General features: G+C 40.6%; 1 protein-coding gene across 2 annotated transcripts in view; it reads left to right on the top strand.

Moving 5' to 3' along the window:
* The window catches only part of LOC116976427 (WD repeat containing planar cell polarity effector), a 133,329-nt gene that overhangs the window by 39,567 nt on the left and 74,415 nt on the right, over positions 1–19,347 (top strand). Inside the window, exons 2-8 of one of the 2 annotated variants that reach the window (XM_033026311.1) lie at positions 8,302–8,442; positions 10,695–10,779; positions 12,265–12,309; positions 12,800–12,850; positions 14,085–14,155; positions 14,404–14,463; positions 16,999–17,113. In XM_033026311.1, the coding sequence (XP_032882202.1) occupies positions 10,719–10,779; positions 12,265–12,309; positions 12,800–12,850; positions 14,085–14,155; positions 14,404–14,463; positions 16,999–17,113 (403 nt within the window). In that variant the 5' untranslated portion in view covers positions 8,302–8,442; positions 10,695–10,718. The remainder of the gene's footprint in view (positions 1–8,301; positions 8,443–10,694; positions 10,780–12,264; positions 12,310–12,799; positions 12,851–14,084; positions 14,156–14,403; positions 14,464–16,998; positions 17,114–19,347) is intronic. The other variant, XM_033026312.1, reaches the window with a different exon arrangement.

The following is a 19,347-nucleotide window of genomic DNA, read 5'->3' as shown; positions in this document are numbered from 1 at the left end:
AAAACTATTTTCCCCCAATGCAGCGAAAAAGCATCTATCGCTGATGCCCCAGGGTCTGGTTCCCAAGAAACATAGTTTGGTAACTGGTGATTGAGTCTAGATGCAAATAGATCGATATCTGGTGTTCCATACCATGCTACAATATCAGCAAATACTTTTATATCCAACATCCATTCGATGTTTTCATTGAATTTGCGTGACCTGGTGTCTGCCACTGAATTTAGGTTACCTGGTAGGTAAGTAGCTGATATCCAAATATTTCTCTGGATACACCATTGCCAAATTGTATTAGCCAGATTGTCACATGATGTCGATTTGATTCCACCCATATGGTTAATATATGCCACCACGGTGGTATTGTCAATCTGTAGTCTAACATGCTGGTGATATATTCCAGAACAGTATGACTTTAGGCCATAGAACGCACCCAACATTTCCAGGCAGTTTATGCCAAGTGTCTGTAGTCATGATGCCTCCTGTGCATTCCATCTACCTCCACAGCTGGAGATGGAATTGGTAGCACCCCAACCAAGTGCACTGGCATCAGTTTGTACCACCACTGAGGGGTTGCTGATAATGATAGGGCTGGAACAATGCCGAATGTTATCCCTCCACCATTTTAATTCCATAATTGTTTTGATTGGTAGCTTCATTGGTCTGTCGAAATGACCAGCATTAATTTTGAGTGCTTGTATTTTTGCCCTTTGTAAATCTTGATAATACAAAGGTCCAAATTGTGTGGCTGGAAAAGCAGCCACTATTTTGTCAATCACCCTTGCTACCAATCTGATAGATGGTTCACTGATGTCAATGAGGTTGTTGCAGGCCTCAGTTAAGACTGTAGCCTTGTCCTTTGGTAAAGTCACCGACATGTGAACTGAGTCAATAGTGAACCCCAAATAATCCATTATGGTGGAAGGCGTTAGTTTAGATTTAACTGGATGGATGATAAACCCCAGTTTCTCAAACAATTGTTTGGTGGCTGATACAGCTAGTTTGGCTAATTCCAAAGTTTTGCCCACAATTAATATGTCATCTAGATAGGCCATGATCATATGTTTTTGTTTCCGAAGAAACACTAGGGCTGGTTTCAAAATTTTTGTAAACAGCCTGGTAGAGCTCTATACTGCCAGAGCTGCCCCATCCAGTTGAATTTTAAATAACGTCTGTGGTCAGTCCGTATAGGCACTGAATAGTAAGCAACTTTTAAGTCGATGCTAGCCATGAAGTAGCCTTTGGAAATCAATTGTTTGGCAGTAACAAAGGTTTCCATTTTGAAATGAATATATTGCACACATGTATTCAATTTGGTCAAATCTATGATGATGCGACAACCACCATCTTTTTTGTTTTTGGTAAAGATATTAGACACAAATTCCAGAGAATCGTGTTGAGTTTTTTCAATTACCCCCTTTGCGTGAAGTCTCACCAGTTCAGCATGTGCTTCTACTTTTTCTTTTCGTGAAAGTACAAATGTTCGGTTCGGTACATGCTGAACTGGGGGGCTATTTTTGTGCACAAATTCAATGGTATATCCCTGGATACTGTTTAGGATATAAGTGTCTGTAGTTAATGTACTCCATGCATCCCAAAAGAAGTGTAATCTTCCACCGATATGTGTATTATCCACACTTCCTATAATTTGTAAGGGACCAGATCCACCTACCTCCATGGTTACCAGTGGAAGGTTTACTTCTTCCTGTGTAGTCTTCGAGGAGGTTGAGGCGCCGGTGTTTGGGTTTGGGGTTTGCGCATTTTCCACGAAGGCCGGTCTGGGCCATGGCCTAAAAAAGACCGCTGTCCTGTATGCCCGGTCTTTGAGCTTTCACCAGCTTCTCTTGTTCTGCTGGTGGGTGCGTAAGGGTGCTGTCTTTGGCTGTGGGAGGTCCTTGCTGTTGTCGCCTTTATGAGCCCCAGGGTTTTTGCCTCCTCATCGAGCTCCTTAACCTGCTTGGACAGGTTTCCCCCAAATAATAATATTGGTGGCTTTGTGTCTCCAGGTTTGCACAGGCCTGCAAATTTTGGATTTAAGGCAGGTCGGATGGCACTCTTTCTGATACTATTGATTTCATACTGCGTATTGCAGAATAGTGCCAGTGCATCCTGTTGTTCTTGCGACATTTCCTTCCCATCCACTGTGCGAGCGAATGCTGTGATCCCTGCTGTTAGTAGTTTTAGTATTTTCTGGAGCTTGACATCCAGGCTTCTAACTCCTGCTCCGACGTGTTTCCAGATACAATTATTCACGACTGGAACATTCAGGGATACGCAATTTCCTGGTGCCAGATATTTGGCAGTGGTGTCCATCACAGCCTGTTCCTGTAGTTGCTTGAATGACAGGAAATCAATGCTGGCAGCTAGTTTCTGTTCTAGGTTTCGTCCAGTCTGATCCGGCTGTATGTAGTTGGACACCATGTCCAGTAGATTTTCTCCTTCCTGCACCCCCTGCACACTTGTAGTTTGTTCGGCAAACCCCTCTTCGGGGTCAGCCCAGAATTGACCCCCAGTACTCCCCTCTGACGAGGGAGATGCACTGTGCAGCCCTACGTAAGGTGCTGCTGTGGGTGTTATGTATGACCCACGGTGACTAGACTCCATCTCCCGGAGTCTGTCATGTTGGAGCATTTGCTCCATAAGCCGCTCCATCCGGCTCCAGCGCGCATGGTCGCTGGCTGCTCGCGGCTCCTCAAAGTCGGACTCATCAGAGTCAACGGCTCTGTTTGTTTTTCGTTTTGCCTTCCCGCCCGGCCGCGGTGTTGATCTGGCCGGTGCGGGGGCTAAGTCGGGCACAGCTGATCCCATTACGGGTGATTCCTGTGCCGCCGGCCGCTGCTGGCTGCCCGCAACTCCGCGGTCCTCCCCCGCCAGCTTTGTCGCAGCTCTAGTTGACTTTTTCGATTTATCCATCGTTTCCCCACCTGTGAAACAGTATGGGAACAATAATGACCGCAGAGTAACCACTTACCTGTCGGTCCCGGCTTTTAAACTTGCCGCTGCGGGGGGAATGTCGTTCCACCCCGCCTGTCGTTTCGCAATGCGTGTAGCGATATGACATGCATGCGTCCTGGCGGGTTCTTCACGTAGTCACTCACGTGACTCCGAAGTAAAATTTAAACATTACCTTTGATTGCTTAGATGTAAAGAGCGTGTAGTGTTAAAATACAGGTGTAGACATACATCTTTGTGCACAAACACTACAGGGACATTGGATCTTCCTTTGTACTGCCTGCCAAACCTTCTACTGCATTGTACAATGGAGCATCCACCATGGATGGTCTAATGTCACTGCAGTTCTCCTTCCCAACAATGACATTTTACCCTTTCTTACATCACCACATAATCTTTCTCTGCTTAAAACTCATTCAGATGAGATCTTGATAACAGTTTTGCATCTGTTTAAGTGGAAAATAAATTTGTGTTCACTGGATAGAGATTATCTGTTACATTTTCCTAGAAGATATTTATTCTACCTAGATGTTTAAGAAGGAACTGCAGATGCTGGAAAAATCGAACGTAGACAAAAATGCTGGAGAAACTCAGCAGGTGAGGCAGCATCTATGGAGCGAAGGAATAGGTGACGTTTTGGGTCTCGACCTGAAACGTCACCTATTCCTTTGCTCCATAGATGCTGCCTCACCCGCTGAGTTTCTCCAGCATTTTTGTCTATTTACCCTAGATGTTCATTTTCATAATGCTGTGAGATTTCTTTCTTGGCATTATGCAAACAAATTTTTAACCTGGAGTGAAATACAATATCAATAGTTTTTATGTAATTTGCCTTTGCTCTGAAAACTTGACCAGCACTTCTTTGTATGTGCCACCTTTGCATCCTTTTGGAGCTTGCAGAGAAATTGAGGTGATGTTACCCCAGGGATACCTGAGGTTGAGTACTCTGGGGTGTTCCAGCTCTATGCGGGACCAGCATACCTGCCTGCTAGGTTACAGACTCACCTGCTTCATATGCTGGGAGAATGGAGCAGCTGGGCTTGTACACTCTGGAGTTTAGAAGGATGAGAGGATATCTTATTGAAACATGTAAGATTGTTAAGGGTTTGGAAACGCTAGAGGCAGGAACCATGTTCCCGATGTTGGGGGTGTCCAGAACCAGGGGCCACAGTTTAAGAATAAGGAGTAAGCCATTTAGAACGGAGACGAGGAAACACTTTTTCTCACAGAGAGTTGTGAGTCTGTGGAATTCTCTGCCTCAGAGGGCGGTGGAGGCTAGTTCTCTGGATACTTTCAAGTGAGAGCTGGATAGTGCTCTTAAAGATAGCGGAGTCAGGGGATATGGGGAGAAGGCAGGAATGGGGTACTGATTGGGGATGATCAGCCATGATCACATTGAATGACGGTGCTGGCTCGAAGGGCCCAATGGCTTACTCCTGCACCTATTGTCTATTGTCTATCCCATCATTCCATGACCTTTTCCATTGAAGATCTTGGACCTCTATCTATCCAATGTAATCACAGTCCCCAGTATATTCCGTCTCAAGTCATGACCTTCAACCAGAATACTGGGCAGTACATTTTTGGTTACAAACCAAATGATACGCTGGTTACAGAAATGCCCAGTTATACACACACCCAACGCCTCAGTCATTTGTGTGCACGATCACAATCAATCACAATCAGTTTTATTCGTCACTTGCACATAAAGTGCAAGTGAAATGAATTTGCCAGCTGCTTAGTTTAGTTTACAGCACGGAAACAGGCCCTTCAGCCCAACGAATCAGCCCCGACCAGCAGTCACCCGTACACTAGCACTATCCTACACACCAGGGGCAATTTATAGAAGCCAATTAACCTACAAACCTGCACGTCATTGGAATGTGGGAGGAAACCGGAGCACCCAGAAGAATCGCACATGGTCACAGGGAGAACGTGCAAACTCCGTACAGACAGTACCCATGGTCAGCATCGAGCCTGGGTCTGTGGCACTGTAAAGCAGCAACTCTATCGCTGCGCCACTGTGCCACCCTTAACCCACTCTTTGGGGTACACTAAAGATTCTAGGCAGTATTTTTTTTGGCTGCATTGAAGAACACTAGTGTCGGGTTTATTTTATACTGTACACAAGTTTGCACATGACTTTAAATGGAATGTCAAGAAAGATAATAAGCACGGTGTAGTAATAAGCTGGGTGTGGGATGTCTTGCATGTGGTTGACAGCTTGTCAGAAAGTTTGATGGGGATTCATTCTCTCTGAGGAGAACAGAGCTTGTTTCAGGTGTACAATAAACTAATTGCATATCCCTTGAATGGATAATTGTCAGACTTCAGGACTCCTATCCAATTTTTCAGGAGTCTGATAACATTTTACAATAGTTCCATAAAAGTGACTGGAGGTGATTTTGTCCACTTTCTGTAACATAGCCAAATTCTTCTGCAATATACATTTTTATGTCTTTTGTTAACAGTTGATGTTCTTTTTTTTTCTATATGTAGCTTTCTCATTCCTCTTTCTCTTTTTTGTACTTTTGAACATTGTTATTCAGTACCAAGTAAAACATTTATGGTCCCCTTATAATCTTGTCACTGTTTGTTTTTGTCTTAATCATAACTTCATAATTATAGCTCATTTGTTTGTGATATTTCAAACTATATATATATCTGATAAATGTTGGTAAATAAAATGTTGCCTAAAATAGACATTTTTGATGGATGGCTGGGTAATGCAGTGAATGTCACGACACGATAAAAGAGAGTTTATGTGTTAGTGATTCACTCTGGTGTAGCTGAAGACATGAGTATTTTGTGCTGGGTGGATTTTTATACATGAAAACGCACACCTCCAGATTCAGGGACAGTTTCTTCCCAGCTGTTGTCAGGAAACTGAATCATCCTACCACAACCAGAGAGCAGTGCTGAACTACCTATTTGGTGACCCTCGGACTATCATAAAATCATAGAGTGATACAGTGTTGAAACAGGCCCTTCGGCCCAACTTGCCCACACCGGCCAACATGTCCTAGCTACATTAGTCTCACCTGTCCCTGTTTGGTCCATATCCCTCCAAAACTGTCTTATCCATGTACCTGTCTAACTGTTTCCTGAACGTTGGGATAGTGAATCCTTGCTGGCTTTACCTTGCACAAAACGTTATTCTCTTATCATGTATCTATACACTGTAAATGGCTCGATTATAATAATATATTGTGTTTCTGCTTACTGGATAGCACGTAACAAAAGCTTTTCACTTGGTACATGTGACAATAAACTAAACTGTAAACTGTATTCTCCTATGTATTCATATGTCACATGGACATTAAATGACAATATAAATCACAACTACTTTTCCACATGAGAAATTATGGAACAATATACTCATTATATTGTCTATAAATCTAACAAATGTAACAATAATATTGCAACAATTTATTATTACACTATAATGAAATAGACACAACTGTACTGTAGGACATAAGCCAGAGAAGCTTGTTTTATATGTACTTGCTCTTTGTCAGAAAGATTGCAATAAGTCTCAATGACACTATAGCTTCAAACAAAATTCTTATAAGATAACCATGGACATGGTTAAATTGATTTGCATGTCAAGACTTTGATGCCCACACTGATGAGTGCTGTGACCTTTCTTCTTGCTGAATGTCACACATGTGCAAATTATCACAAAGTGTTACACTGAGACAAAACATTAATTTGCAGCACATCTGTAATAGAAAAATTATAGTGATTTGAGAGAAAATAAATGTAAACAATGACACAATGTCCCTTTTCCCTTCAGCAAAACTTTAAGTAGCAGGGATGGTTTAATAGTGTTGTGCGGTCGGTCCGTGGTGTGACAAAGGGTTCTGTCTCTGGATGCTGAGGCAACTTGTAGAACCTGACTGTTCACACATCAGACATGACAGCTGATCGCAGTGTTGTCACCTGCTGCATCAATGACTAGAGTAAGCACAGTTGGGAGGGTGGGGGTCAAAATGGAGTTAAATGTGTTCAAAAGAATAGACTTTTGCAACGCAATCCAATATGTTTCCACTTCTCAGTTACTTCCCCGTTTCATTAAAAACACCAAAGGTTACTGTCAAACCTGATAACATCACTCTTGTCACTCATTATTAAACATGAAACCAATTGATTGTATCAGGAAAAAATAGGATCTAAATTTGAATTAAAAGCTCCGAAAAGTTAATTTTAAAAGGATGTATGGATAACTAATCTGATATTCTTAAGTATTACAAAGAGGTATCATCCTGGATTGAAAAGAGTAACTTTACATCAGAATCTTTCTCTGGAAGAGTATGTTAAAGCAGGACCGTAGAACAACTTTCTATTTGGTCACTGTGTTGGGCAAATGGAGAATAGGTTTAACAGAAAATGTTTCAATATATGAAAATAAACTCATCCATCATGTGATGTCCGGTTTGTGTCCATCTCACAAATAGCCCATTTTTATCAGTAAGTCTTGATACGACTTGCCCCCAGAGGAGCCCATATCCAAAATATTTGTGAATACAAATCTATTGGCGTTGCAGGTAAAGGAATATTTCATAAAATCCCATGCCATTATTATTTATGGTAGTTAAGCACTTTCAGTTTTGCAACCAGTGTATAGATCGTTTAGACCAGGCTGGTGTAACTGTTCAAACTGGATTGTAAATGTTGATATCTTTAAATATTTCAAAATAAACTAGTCCATTGTGTGATGTCAAGTTTGCATGCATCTTATCAATAGCCCATTATCATTGTTATCACTTGCCCCTGTTGTGTAGTGAAACTTTTATTTAGCCTGCCCGAACTCGCACGAGAGCTCAGATCATAGAGCAGAGCGCTCCGCTTTGTCTCAGATACAGTCAAGTCCTCGTGGCAACATCCTCGTAAAAATCTTCTCAAGAGCATTTTCGTTCTGCCTCTCTGTGATCTAATACAAAATCAGACCATATACACTCTGTTGTGTAGTGAAAATTTTATTAAGCCTGCTCGAACTCTCACTATAGCTCAGATCATAGAGCAGATACAGTCATATATGTGTTTATGTGTGTTCTTTCCTCCACAATCTAATCAGTTGTATGATTGCTGAATAAAATCATCCTTAAGTTATACATCATTTGTTAATCTTGCTCAAAACAAATTTTATTTTGTTAAATACTTCATTTAGATAACCCCACCATTACAGACAGATACGGAAGCCTATTTCACTTCATTTTAAGGATATTTAGTTCTGAACACTCTTAACCCCCCTCACCTTTATTCACCTATCACTTACTAAACTTTCAACCACCGCTACAATCAGTCTGAAGAAGTGTCCCGGCCTGAAACATTATTTGTCCATTCCCTCCACAGATGCTGCCTGACCCGCTGAGTTACTCCAGCACTTTGTGTTTGGCTGAAGATCCTTGTGTCCCGTGGGTTAGCGTGTACTTCTTTATTAAGGAAGAATATCATTGACACAACTGCAAAGAAGATTGACTGGATTGAGTAAAGGTACGAAGACATTAATTGATGAGAAATAAATGGACAGCTTGGACCTCTAATCTATGGAATTTAGAACAACAAGGATGACAGGGTAGATACAGAGAGAATTTTCCTTTGATAGGACAATCCAAAAATAGGGACCACTGATTGATTTGGTGCAAAGATTCCTCCATTTAAGACGGAGATAAAGAGATATATCTGCTTTCAAAGGCTTGAGAGTCATTAGAGTTCTCCATCGAGAGAGCTGTGGGGGCAGAATACTGAAGTATGATTGACACCGTGCTAGACAGGCTTTAAGACCAGAGGGGGAAAGAAAGGTTATGGAACCAAGCAGTCAAGTGGAATTGAGGCCGGTATCAAATGAATTATCTTGTTGAAAGTTGCCTCTTGCTTCGATTTCCTGTGTTAATGAGTTTTAAAGAAAATGTAAACATCTAAAATAACAATTTCAAATTGAGGTGATAATCCACATAGTACAGTTTATGAATCTTCATCTTCTATTCTGCATCTTTTTTCAAATGGATATCTTTCCACTGTGTAAAAACTGCAGCTCAAATTGTCACATGGTGTCCTGCACAGGGATCATTTTGAGGATTAAAAAAAAGAAAGTATTTATACTTTTTTTGTTAAACTTATTATTATGTTAAACAGAAATAGGAGCAGAAATAAAACCTGTACAGTTCTTGTTTGATTGTGAGATTGCTGGTAGATCATCTTGAGTCAGAAGTGGGGGAAATAGAGTTGACATATGTGACCATTGACTTGGAAACAGAAAATAGACATAGCTCCCATTCTTGATTCAGTATTTGCTTTAGTTTTGCGAGGGTTTGATTGTTTTTGTTTAGTTTTGTTTATTGTAGAGATACATTGCGGAAACAGGCACTTTGGCCCACCGGGTCCGCACTGACCAGCAATCCCCGCACACTAACACTATGCTACACACACCAGGGACAATTTACAATGATACCAAGCCTATTAACCAACAAACCTGTACGTCTTAGTGTGGAATGAAACTGAAGATCTCGGAGAAAATCCACGCAGGTCATGGGGAGAATGTACAAACTCCGTACAGACAGCACCTATAGTCAGGAAGGAACCCGTATCTCCGGCGCTGTAAGGCAGCAACTCTACTGCTGCACCACCGTGCTGCCCAATTATATTTGACAGGGTATAGATCACATGGTGACTTACATTTGAGGAATGATTGCTTGAATGATAGAAATCCATTAGTGCTCAAATGGAGTCATTGTTGTGAATAAAGTGGGGACCAGAAAAGGGAAAGGAGATGAGTTTGTGCTTATTGTGATGGTTTCTCAAGTTGCAAAACGTCTTTTTCATTTATTTTTGTGAACAATTCATATCATTTATTATTATATTCTCACAAATTATGTGTCAATTCAAAACTTGTAGCTTTGAACATTTGAAGATCAAATCAGTTTGCATAAGACATGAAATATATGTAATGACTGTAACATTTTAATTCACCTTGTAAATAAAAATTCAATTCTTGCAATGAATTGGTTCTACCAATTAACTTTATCTACAAATTATTTTTTGAGAGTAAATTGTTTAGGAGATGTCGTTCTATTTTAATTAAATATGAATTCAATCCATATTTTAGAGTGAAATTTTAAGTATAATGTCAGCTAACATACGTGGAAAACCGGAAGAGTGTTTTATTGTTTATGGTTAACATTTGTAAGCACAGAATCCCATGGAATGTACAATACTGACACAAGCCAACCACTGCTAGTGATCCGTGCTGGTGTTTATACTTAACAACACAGCCCATTGCTAAAGGATTGTACGTACAACCCACAATCTGCCACTTTGTCAAAGCATTTTCTACCTCTGCACCAGTGAAATACAACCATGCCCTAAGCATGTCGGAATCAAAATTAAAGAACATTTTATTATCTCCAAAATACTCAGTGCTACAGAAAAAATACATGGAACTTGAGACATTAGTTAATGGATTGCCAAATAATGCTACCTTCTGGAGCTTAACATGGACCCAGCTTACATAAGAAGCAAATCCTTTGGGAGAAAAGAAACTGCTGTTCTCATCCTGCTTTTTGTTAGCTAATGGGGGGAAAAAGTCAAATGTGTTAATGTGTACTGGTCCCCAGATTATTGACATTTTCATCTTAAATTATGGTTAATGAGGGACCATTTTGCAATTCCCTTCCCAGAGATTTTCAGTTTTTGCTTAATGGAGGCTAATTAATTTTCACACATTGGGTTGTTTCTTGCTTTGACAGATTTGTGTTTCCATCTGCCATCAGATGTCTTTCTTTCTAACTGAGCTACACCTGTGGTCTATGAAGAACACCTTACAAGTCAAGGGTAATTGAACCATTGCCAAATCCTGATTGGTTTTATTTGTCAGTGTTACTGTTTTACAAATTAATCTAATTTCCAATACATTTATTTTATGTTGTAACACATTTTCTCATAGCTTTTAATCTATTTATGCTCTCTATTGTGGAAAGTGCATTTATCTTTCGATAAAGAATTAAGATTCATGGTAAGTCTAAATAATGAAATACCAATATAAAATATATTTCAATGCAGGTACAGCTGCATTTTTGTTGTTTTAATTTCATAAATGTTGACGCCGCATTTTTTAACCATTAGAATATTTTAAATTGCAGTCTATCAACTGGAATCTGAATCTCTTTTGTATGAAAACCCTTTATATATAAAACCTTTTTGTATAAATAGCACCTTGCACAACCTTGAATTATCTCATAATACTTGTGAAGAACATTTTGAATGTTTATCATGGCTGTAATGTGAATTAATTTAGCATTTCTTTCTGTTTTTTCAACTTGAAAGACATTAATTCTTGCTGGGCGATTAACCTCCTTGTGGTTTTATCCATATCAAATGGCTACTTTTCTTAAAACATCTACATTGAGTCTTAACAGGATATTCATTGGCGATAACACTTAGCTGAACCCAGTCTTGTTGTCATGTATAGGAATCAGGAATAGGAACAACAGTAGACTTCAATCCTCCACATAAGACACTAATGTCAAAAGCAAGGCATTTCTACTACTTGGGTTGCTAACAGTTAACCTGACACACACCAGGTATCAATTTCCATGCCTCATCAACAAGCTTCTTATGCTCTTCCTTCTATTTAACTGTATGACATTATTTCTTTCATTATTGTGTCTCAAAATTACATATAACCATTAGATAACAATCAGTGGAACTAAATAATAACTGATTTCATCCTTCGTGGAAAAAAATAAAAAGACAAAGTAAAGTTATAATTCAGAAGTGTTGTATTTACCAAGTATACTCTGGTAAATTCCAGAATATATTTTATAATTAAGATTAAGTAATTGAAATAAAGATTTGATCAGTTAGGTGAGGTTGTAGCCAGGTATAGAATAGAATAGAATACCATTTATTGTCATACAAACAGACATGGTTCGTACGGAACATCTACATTGAGTCTTAACAGGATATTCATTGACGATACACTTAGCTGAACCCAGTCTTGTTGTCATGCATAGGAATCAGGAATAGGAACAACAGCAACATAAATTCAATGTGTAAACTCGATACTTAAAGATGGCCTTTTTGCGTGATGTAATTGCATTTACATTGTTGCAATCAGTTCTAAATTTTGAGTGAAGTATAAAGTTTACAGACAGTACTAATAAACTGACATGGAATTATGCATTTTTGAAAGATGTGTGCTACTTTCACGTACAAACCTTGATCACTTGACCTTTTAATATATGTATGTTGTCATATTTAAGTATCATTTGACTTTTTTAAACATTTGCTTGTTTCCTTTTCCTAATTGTACGGCAGATACGGATATTGGCATCTTTCAATACTATGATAGAAAAGAATCTGGTGAGTTGAAATGTCTCTGATATGCCAGAAGATTCTCATTAACTGTGGGCAGGGAAGTTTCCCATGGAAGCACTGAACTTTCCAGCAGAGGGCATCCAAATGCAACTGATGGTATACAAAGTCCAGAGCCTTATTGCCATTAAAGACTTCTCAGATGACCATTTGTTTCCTTTAGACCAGATTAAAATGCAAGTTTGTACAAAAATCTTCAGGGAGAAATTAATCTGCGGTGAGAATAGTTATTCATTGTGCAACATTTAATGAACAATTGATTCATTACTTTTTATGTTGCTGTTCTTTCCAAAGCTGGTTTTCACCCATTTTCAGGAGATTAAGTACTGCCGCTGTGTTGCTGACGCCAGATGGACTCTGCTCCTAATCTACATTTAATGATTCACCATTTTAAAATTTGTAGCAATTGTCGTGTATTTTGCCAGGAACGAGTCTTTATATTTAAGCATGCTTCTTTTTTCATTTTAAATTCTTGTAGTTTCCACAACGGACTGCTGTTACCTAGAGGAGAAGCAGCGTATGACTGAGGGTACGCCACGTGTTACCATAACAATGTAATAAGCTCTGAGTAATTGAAGCAAACGTCCTTCCCCCATTTGGCAAATGGGATTCTCTTTTTTTAATTTGGATATTACAGGTTTTCTCTTGAAGAAAGGCAAGCTTTTTGGAATAAATCGCTGACAAACGCTAGCAGCCTAGTCGTCCTGTGTTCCATGGTAATAGGATATTGCCCACTGCTGTGTCCCTTGGGTCACACAATCAGTATATAAGCCAGATGCCTATTGAGCTTGTTTGAATATTCCGCAAATTCAAGTGTTCAAAAAAAAAACCTGGGGCTCTGCAGTTGGACATTGTTTTTATTCTTGATAATAAAAGAGAACTTTTCTCAAAGATACAATTTGCTTTAAAGATATACCAAAAAAAAGTAGAATAAAAAGGAGTAACACTTTCTAGCCTGAATGCTTTTATTCGTGCAAAATTTAAGACATCCTCATCAAATGTTATTGGTAATGGGGAATCGTAGAGAGTGGTAGATATATGCCTCTGGAACATTAACTGCCATCTGGAATACAGCAGCAATAATCAGGTCAGGCCAGTAGATCACTTTACTTTCTTATAATAGATACTATTGAGGGCAGGCAATGTGTCTGTGCTGATCTCTGACCCAGGATTTCCCCATTTTTATTAATCTCCTTCTATATTAAAAAAAAGGTCTGTGCATCTGAATCCTGTCCTGCTTTTTTACACTGTAGTATATCTAATAATAATATTCCATATGTATAACACTCTGCTAAATCTGAAACTTCCAAATTGGTTTAAGATTGATTCATAGAATCATGCATCACAGGAAGCCTTTTAGCCTATTGACACCGAAGGCTTTTTGAGAAAGCTCTCGGATTAACCCATTCTCCAGATCGTTCCCCGATGGCTTGCAGCTTTTTAATTTTCAAGTACTTATCCAAATGTATTGGTTTGTTGAATCACTTTACACTACAACCTTTCAGACAGCAAGTTGCAGATTATGCAAACTATAATATTAAATAAACCATCATTGACTGATTTTCTATTTGCATTTTACCTTGAATCTATCCTCTGGTTACTATGTTATTAATTTATTGTTTTTGTTTGGTCTCTTTTTTTTAATTGTGTTCCTAAATTTGGATCTGGTTGGCACGGCCAGTTTAATTATTGGAGCTGAGTTATGGAATTGCTAGGGTAAATGCTCAGATATTTGCATTATCAATTTGCATTTTGTTTGTTAGCTCGTGAATACTTATGGACACCCAAGAACAAGCGGCCAGATAAATTTCGAGACACGCTCAAGGAGTTCGAGGTACCTTCACTTTACAAATTTTCAAAGTAAACAATTCTTCATCTTTATTTATCTTTCAACAGCTTTAGTTTTTATAAAGGATCAGGTGGGGAACAGTTCATGACAACTGGCCTCTACTGCAGCGGTATGCTCTGAAATAGTTGCGTTTTTGTTCCTGGCACATGCTTGTCTTCTCTAATTTGATATTTGAACTGTCGGTGGTGACATGTGCTTCTGACATGGCTGCCTGTGCTTTTATTGTCCTTCAGGAACTGCTGCAGTGCAGTCGCTGTGTGCTGAGCAAATGGAAGAACAAGAACTTTTGCCAGGTACATGATACAACATTGGTTTTGGGTTGTAGATTTAATTTATTAGCCAATCTTGTAGTTATAAATAATGCTGCATATATATATATATATATATAATGATAAATATGGTATGTTGCAGTCAAGTGATTAGGTACTTGCCATGTTATCTATCAGGTTTCATTATTATGGTGGCTCCTGTGCTTGCAGTCAGCTTGTGGGTGGGGGTGGGGGCGGGATTGGGTTGGTGGGGGAGGGATAAAGAAAGAAGCATGTGTCAGTTCCTCCTTCAGCAGTAAGGTGATGTCAGTCCAGTCCAGCGGAGTGAGGTCTCGTATGTTGCAGGGCCTCGGACTGAAGCATTTTTAGTGTCTTCCCATTGATTGGTAACAATGGTACCTTCAACTTCTGCCAGAACTGTCAAAGGCTGAATGGTTTCAGCAATTCAAAAACAGTAAAAACTTTTCTTTTGAAACAAACACGTGCACTTGATTGCACAAAACAAATAACGACACACTGAAGCACCTTTTTTAAAAGAAAATAAACATGTCCTCCCATTGAAAAAGACTGTAGAGGCACTCCCTTGATCTCTTTGCACCTGGAGCAGTTTCTCTTGGTGAAAGTGTGGGACCTGGCGCATCTCCACAAGACCCCACTGTCCAGGCAGAGTCTCCATCTAGTGCTGAATTGTCTGAAGAAGGGTCTTGACCCGAAACGCCACTTATTCCTTTTCTCCAGAGATGCTGTCGGACCCATTGAGTTACTCCAGCTTTTTGTGTCGATCTTCGGTGAATTGTTAATGGCAGGTTTCGGACATTGTGATTGTTTATGTGCACAAGGAAATTCAAACGTTGCTAACAGTTACAGAGAATTCATTAAAAACGTGAGCTGCTTTATATTTTGAGGTAATTCTCTGTGATAGAGAATAGCACAAGTTCACCACTCGGAGAGAAGATCTCTCAATCTTAAAAGTCCGGCCTTCATCCTTGGACTGTAACCTGTGGTCCAGGTCTTCCCTGCCGCTGTGAACATACTGCTTGCCTCTAGTTTGTCCAATTCTGTTAGAATGTTATGAATCTGAGATCCCCTCCAGGAGATTGATATTCTTTGGAGTTCAGAAGCATCCAGAGTGATCTTATTGAAACATAGAAGATCCTCGGGGTATGGGGGCGGGGAGAGCATGACAAGATTAATTTTGCGATATTTCCACCAGTGAATGAATCTCATCTGAGGGGACGTGGTTACAAGATTATGGGGCAGTCATTTAACATTGAGATGTGCAGGAATTTCTGGAATTCTCTACCCCGTAGGGTTATGGATAAGAGATCAATGGAGGTATTAACGAGGAAGTAATACATTTTGGAACGATCAGGGAATTGATGGGAACTGACGTGGAAGAAGAGGTGACACTTGGGTGGGGGGGGGGGGGATCAACAATGTTGTATTGTGGCATGGCAGGCTTGAGGGGCTGAGTGGCCTTCTAGTTTCTAATATTAGTCTCCTATTTCTCTTAATATGTCAGAACTGCCATCCCAGGAATCAATCTATGAAGATTAATTTATGAAAATGGATAACTGAGAGGGAAAATTTTGGAGAGAAAGAAAGAACAAATAAGATGTTGTCTCTTGAACAATGACTGGAAATTCCGTCCTAAGTCAAAGAATGTCAAAGAAGTTTTGCAGGTTTTAGGTGAAATACGCTTAAATTACACGTAAATTTACAAAATGATAGGGAAGCGGTGTTACAAATGTCAGGGTAACGTCAGTGACCCTCTGCTTCAGGTAGAGCACCATGCTCAACACACATGCAAGTTGGAGCTGGCAGTAATGCTGCACCTTTGTTCCTCCCTGACCCTACCGCAGTGCGTCTGGCCAACTTGCCAGTGATCCGGCAGTCATGATATTTTGGGCGTATTCACATGTTTGTCGGCTCCAAGAGGGAAATATCTGTGAGGAACGGGAGTGCAGGATGTGGGAAATAATGAGAACACTGTGTGTGCAGACACAAGGAACTGCAGGTGCTGGTTTGCAAAAAAAGACACAGTGTGTTGGAGCAACTCGGCAGCATCCCTGGAGAATGTAGACTAGTGACAATTCGGGCCGGGACTTTTCTTCGGACTGAAGAAGTACATTGTGCCACCTTTTGTTGTAGCGGTTTCGATGACTTCTATGCCATTCTAAGACTGAATTTAGGATGGATTTAATTTCTAACCTGGACATGGAGCCTTCCAGGAGCCCGAACCCATGATAATTATTCCTCACGCTCTGGTAAGTCTGGCAGAAGGCAGGAGATGGTAAATTCAGAAATTTTTTTTCAATAATGTATCATTCTCTGATTCTCAGGCCAATGGATTTTGAGGATATTTACCATTTTATTATCAAAATTTAAAATTAATTAGCTTTGTGTCAGAATATTGAAGCAACATGTATCAAGGAGTTAATCCAACTTTAATGTAACTTATCAGTGTTCGTTATTTAATGTTTTGTGGTTATAAGAAATAAACAGCTGAGAATGAGGCGATGAAAAACTGCAAGTAATATCATGCCTTCTTTCTTGCAGCTTTTCTTTGCTTCAGGTGTGCTGGTTTCTTTAAGTCTTTGTGGACCACATCTCGAGAAAGCTCTGATGGACAGGACCTTGGTGGGGAAACTTGTGTCGGACACTATCAATGACGGTAAATAGAACCAGCATGGAAAGCAAATATCATGTTTTTAACTTTAAATCGGTTTATGAAAGCTTCCCCTTTCTTTGAATGTACCAAAGGTCATATAGGTATCAGTAATGAACAATTCAGGAACATAATAGTCGTATAAAATAGTTTTTATAAGGCTGAAACTTAATTGCAAAAGAAATACTCTCTTATTAGATTTCTAAGTAGTATATACAATACATACAATACAATACAATTCAATTTATTGTCATTTGGACCCCGTGAGGTCCAAACGAAATGTCGTTTCTGCAGCCATACATTACAACAAATAGACCCAAGACACAACATATTTTACATAAACATCCATCACATTGCTGTGATGGAAGGCCAAAAAAACTTCTCTCTCCACTGCACTCTCCCCCCCCATGTCAGAGTCAAAGTCAAAGCCCCCGGCGGGCGATGGCGAATTGTCCCGTGGCCATTAAACCACGCCGGGTAATGCAAGTTCGCGCACCGGGTCTTGGTGTTAGAGCCCCCGGTGCGCGCTCGCAGCCCGCCGCCATTCCAAGCCGCGCGGGGCGGTGATGTAAGGCCCCGCTCCAGGAGCTCTTCAACCCCGCAACTCGGGCGGGAGAAGTCGCCGTTGCGGAAGCCCCGAAAAGCGGTCTCCCCCCAGGGACCCGCGGGCTCCCGGTGCCGTCCGCCAAACCCGCAGTTGCAGCCACCGAATCTCCGGGGGTCGGGCCGCAGCAGCGTCCACCACAGCTCCACCCGCTCTGGACTCGGCCAGCTCCGCGACGGTGAGGTGAGTAGTCGGCACCACAGCCCCCGGTCTTCCTGTTGGAGGCCGCTCCTCGTTGCAGCCCCAACGACAACGGAGACCCGACAAAGAAAAGGTCGGGTCTCCCGTGCAGGGAGAGATTTAAAAGTTTCCCCCTCCCCCCCACACCACCCCCACCCCCCCACACACATACCCCAACAAAAATAACAAAAACTACATTAAAACATAGACATAAAATAATAAAAACGCAGACGGACTGCAGAGGCCGCTGCTGGCGAGAGCCGCGCCGCCTACCGCAATATGCAATAGACAATAGGTGCAGCAGTAGGCCATTCAGCCCTTCGAGCCAGCACCGTCATTCAATGTGATCATGGCTGATCATCCACAATCAGTACCCTGTTCCTGCCTTCTCCCCATATCCCCTGACTCCGCTATCTTTAAGAGCCCTATCTAGCTCTCTCTTGAAAGCATCCAGAGAACCCGCCTCCACCGCCCTCTGAGGTAGAGAATTCCACAGACGCAAAGTTAAGGACTATTTAACAAATGACTTGAGGATATCTTTTGTGAATTTTTTTCCAAAAATATCAAGGCAATATTATTAATTTTATAATTACATCCAAACCAATCTTTTTTTTAAATTGCCACAAGAAAAGAAAAGATAATTTGCCAGAAATATAGAAATTTAGTTGTGGGTGTCTAATTGGCATTGCTTATATTTACGTAGGACACATAAGATGAGGGCCTGTACTCGCTGGAATTTAGAAGGTTGAGGGGGGACCTCATTGAAACTTACAGAATAATGAAAGGCATAGACAGAGTGGATGTGGAAAGGATGTTTCCACTGGTGGGAGAGTCTCGGACCAGAGGTCACAACCTCAGAATTAAAGGGCGCTCTTTTAGAAAGGAGGTGAGGAGGAACCTCTTTAGTCAGAGGGTAGTTAATCTGGGGAACTCATTGCCACAGAGGCCTGTGGAGGCCAAGTCAGTGGATATTTTTAAGGCAGAGATAGACAGATTGTCGATTAGAACGGGTGTCAAGGGATATGGGGAGAAGGCAGGAAAATGGGATTCGGAGGCGGAGATCAGCCATGATTGAATGTCGGAGTGGACTCGAATTGCCTAATTCTACTCCTGTAACTTGTGAACTATTGAGGAATTTGATCCAAAAGGCCTGCATAGAGAGTTGAAGTGCTTTCTCTAAGTGGGAGACATAGAGAGACTTCTCCGGTAAGAGAGTGAAAGGTAGAGAGGATGGTGAATGGTGGAAATGGGAAAGTAGGAAATAGAATCGTAAAGCCAGAGACAGGACAGGATGGGAGTGGATCTGTCATATATTTGGACAACAGGTTAGGCTTCCATTCTCTAGAGTTTAGAATATGTGACCTCATATAAATGTCTTTGGAGGCATAATATAATGGATGTCAGGATATTCCCCCTCGGTAAGGAATTTACAACCAGGCATCCAATCTCTAAATAA

Source organism: Amblyraja radiata, chromosome 8, assembly GCF_010909765.2.
Source record: "Amblyraja radiata isolate CabotCenter1 chromosome 8, sAmbRad1.1.pri, whole genome shotgun sequence".
NCBI lineage: Eukaryota > Metazoa > Chordata > Chondrichthyes > Rajiformes > Rajidae > Amblyraja > Amblyraja radiata.
This window is presented reverse-complemented; position numbering and strand designations above follow the sequence as displayed.